The 3,144-nt window shown below is 44.3% G+C and overlaps 1 protein-coding gene across 1 annotated transcript; it reads left to right on the top strand.

Moving 5' to 3' along the window:
• Positions 1-408: 408 nt before the first annotated feature.
• On the top strand, positions 409-1,849 carry PDE6H (phosphodiesterase 6H; the record flags this gene model as incomplete). The annotated part of the gene is made up of 3 exons (XM_080623635.1): positions 409-548; positions 811-851; positions 1,773-1,849. The coding sequence occupies 3 exons, from the start codon at positions 409-411 to the stop codon at positions 1,847-1,849; spliced, it is 258 nt and encodes an 85-aa protein (XP_080479761.1).
• Positions 1,850-3,144: the final 1,295 nt, after the last annotated feature.

Raw genomic sequence — 3,144 nt, 5'->3', positions numbered from 1 at the left:
TCCTATTTCACCCAAACTGTGGGGAAAGCTACTGCAGCGACATGCCTCCAAAAGTCCAGCTATGTTTGAGACAAAAGAAGGTGTGACTCTCCATGACTCTGCAAGTTATTGCACTATGGGGCAAAGTGTCTTTTTGTCCTTAGCTCAAGTGTCCTTTGTTTGGCATCTTAATTCTAGCATGCCAGATGAAAGGCAGTGCTATCCTACTTACTTTGAATGCCTTACAATATTTCTTTATGTTTAACATCTTTATCTTTAATCCTGTCACAATTATGTTTTTCATAATTTTGTGACCTGACTACTGATACCTAGAAATGCTGAGCAGAATGTTGCATCAGTCCTTGCTGTTATCTTGCAGCCAGAGGAATCTGAGAGAGGCACGTGCCTGCCACACACAGCAGCCCAGCAATGAGTGAGAACCCAACCACCAACCTCAACACTGGAGATGCTCCAACTGGTCCTACCACACCACGCAAGGGGCCTCCCAAGTTCAAGCAGAGACAGACAAGGCAATTCAAGAGTAAGCCCCCTAAAAAAGGAGTAAAAGGGTAAGAGCATTTTCAAAAGAAAAGAAGCCATGCTAGTAGGTGGCTCCCCATTGCTAAGGCTTCTGTGGTAGCATCTTCTCTTGGGCAAGGAGCCAGGAGACTTCCCCCTGCCTCTGGTGCCATCAGTTCTGCCTGAAGCTGCTTCTCTTCATCTGCTGCCTACCCACAATTCTGCTTCCCTGGCTGCATGTGCAGGGCTTCTCTCCTTTCCCAGGTGCTGCTGGCCCAAACTCAACTCTTCACCTTCTCTTTTCTCCCCTAGGTTTGGAGATGACATCCCAGGCATGGAGGGACTTGGCACAGGTAAGCCCTGTGGGATGCTGGTGTCATGCCCTGCTTGAACGCCTGTGCAGTCATGCTTCAGCACAGGAGAGGACTCTCTGGGATGGCCTTTCGGTCTCCCTGGCCTCCCTGCAGATCTCAGGATCACCAGAGAAGGCTGGTACTTCCACCACAAGCTGCCACAGTCATGCTTCTGTTTAAACACACTCGAAGACAGAAAGGCTATTTAGGCATGCTTCAATTTCTGAATAGTTTCATTTGGCTGCAAATGTGCTTGTTTGTTTTCTGATAATACTCAGGCTAAGAATTGCAGCAGAATGAGTTTCTCAAAGAAATGCCAAATGCTAAGCTATTAGTACCAAAAATCACAGGAACTAAATTCCAGCTGGTTAAGTATTTGTGTTATCACCAGAATTCTAATTTTAAGAACTTTACGCACCTGTCTGGGATTGAGAAACATGCACAGGATGAGATGTAGCCAGTCAGAACTTCTTAGGCATCAATAACAACTGCACCTACCAAAGAGCTGCAGATCCTGAACGTTGTAGACCAAATTATTCAGTATCTGATTTAAGATTGCATGTGTCTTCAAGGAGATCACGGTTGTGATACAGTTAGTTTATAAGAACAGTTGAAACCACATAACCAGAATGAATTTTTATACCAGTCTACACAGTCACTAAAGAGACTATAGGAAATGCTGGTTTGATTTTGCTCACAGAGAAAAATTGTGCAGGAGAAGATACAGTTGTCCTGTATCCTGTATGTAGATACAGTCTAGTAGGTAGTACCAAATTTGAAGAGCTCATCTGCTCATTTAAGCTTCAAATGGAGTTGTCTTCTTCTTAATATTTCCCAAGTAAGTCAGCCTTTCTCCTAACGCAAAAGAAATCCAAGAAGTGCAGTGACCAGAACCCATTTCTCATTCTCTCTCTTTTGCAGATATCACAGTGATTTGCCCATGGGAAGCTTTCAGCCATCTGGAACTGCATGAGCTGGCCCAGTTTGGGATCATCTAAGGTGCCAGCATCTCTAATGGTGTCACCTTGTGACTCCACCAATCCCAGCATGGTCTTCATCACCTTTGAAACTTATTCTTGGCCCTTACATTCACTTACTCATGGGCAGAGGGATTTTGTAAGAGCTAGTTATGAGAAAGTCCTTTGCAGATTAATTTGACAAAGAAGTTATTCAGGTCCCTGAACAGACCTCATGCTTCATGTGATGAAACTACTGAAAAATGTCTTAATGCCTCCCTGTACCTACTCTGTCTCCTCTCGCTGTTGTAGCTCTTTATGTTTATGGAGGTACAGGGAGGCTGTATTTGAACTTTTCCCCTGAACAGCTGAAATACCGTGTGTATGGATGTGCATGTATATCCAGACCTAATTATATCAAGCCTGTTCTGTTTGTTTCCTTTCCTCCCTGAGAGTTTTCTATGTAGAATTTACCTGGCTATATCCCCATGTTATCTGAGCCACCAGTTATTTGCTGAGAATATATTTGTAGAGAACAGAAGTAGAGTCACCAGTCTAATCATTAGGCTATTTTTCCATATGAAAACCTTCCTCAGGGGTTCACTATAAGGAATTGGCTGCTAAGATTTACCTCATGAGCAAAGGGAAATGTAGATGTTGTCTCTGCTGTACTGCCTACAGTTATGAGCCATTCTGTTCTAATGTTAAATGAAAATGTGTGTGTCTGAGATCAACAGCTAAATGAATTAATCCTATTCCTCATTCCTTTGTGGTCACAATTCCAAAGAGACAGTGCTCCAAATGACACTGTGTTTCCTGCCCTTCGATGGGACACCCGTGTGTGACACTTGCACTGTCCTGATGCCCATACATACTTTGATGAGTCATTTGCTCCCCAGAACATGTTTGCTGCCAGCTGCTATGACAGAGAATCATTACTATCTGTTACCAGACAGTGCCAGCAGACCCGTCTTATCTAGCAAAGATGGTATTGCATTACTTGCTCCCTCTTCCCTGTATTTAACATAGGGCAAGTCTCCCTTCACCTCCCCCCCACACACCTTCATCAGCAGGAAGGCTTTTTTTTTTCACCCCTTGGCAACTTTAAGCTCTGGAGCTTGTCTGGACAAGCTGGCAAATGGTATTTCCCTTGAGAGAGATAACAGCAGAGCAGGTGGGGAGGCAGGGAGAGATTAGGATGTGTATATGCAGGCAAGCACAGAGCGAATCCACTTAACCCTATTGATTTGTGTCTCCTGGTCTCCAACAGCCTGAGTGCTGGTGAGTGGTAAGGCACTCATAAGCACTTAAACGCTCCGGGAAGGCACTGAGATTTC

Source organism: Psittacula echo (genome assembly GCF_963264785.1).
Source record: "Psittacula echo genome assembly, chromosome: 1".
Lineage (NCBI taxonomy): Eukaryota > Metazoa > Chordata > Aves > Psittaciformes > Psittacidae > Psittacula > Psittacula echo.
This window is presented reverse-complemented; position numbering and strand designations above follow the sequence as displayed.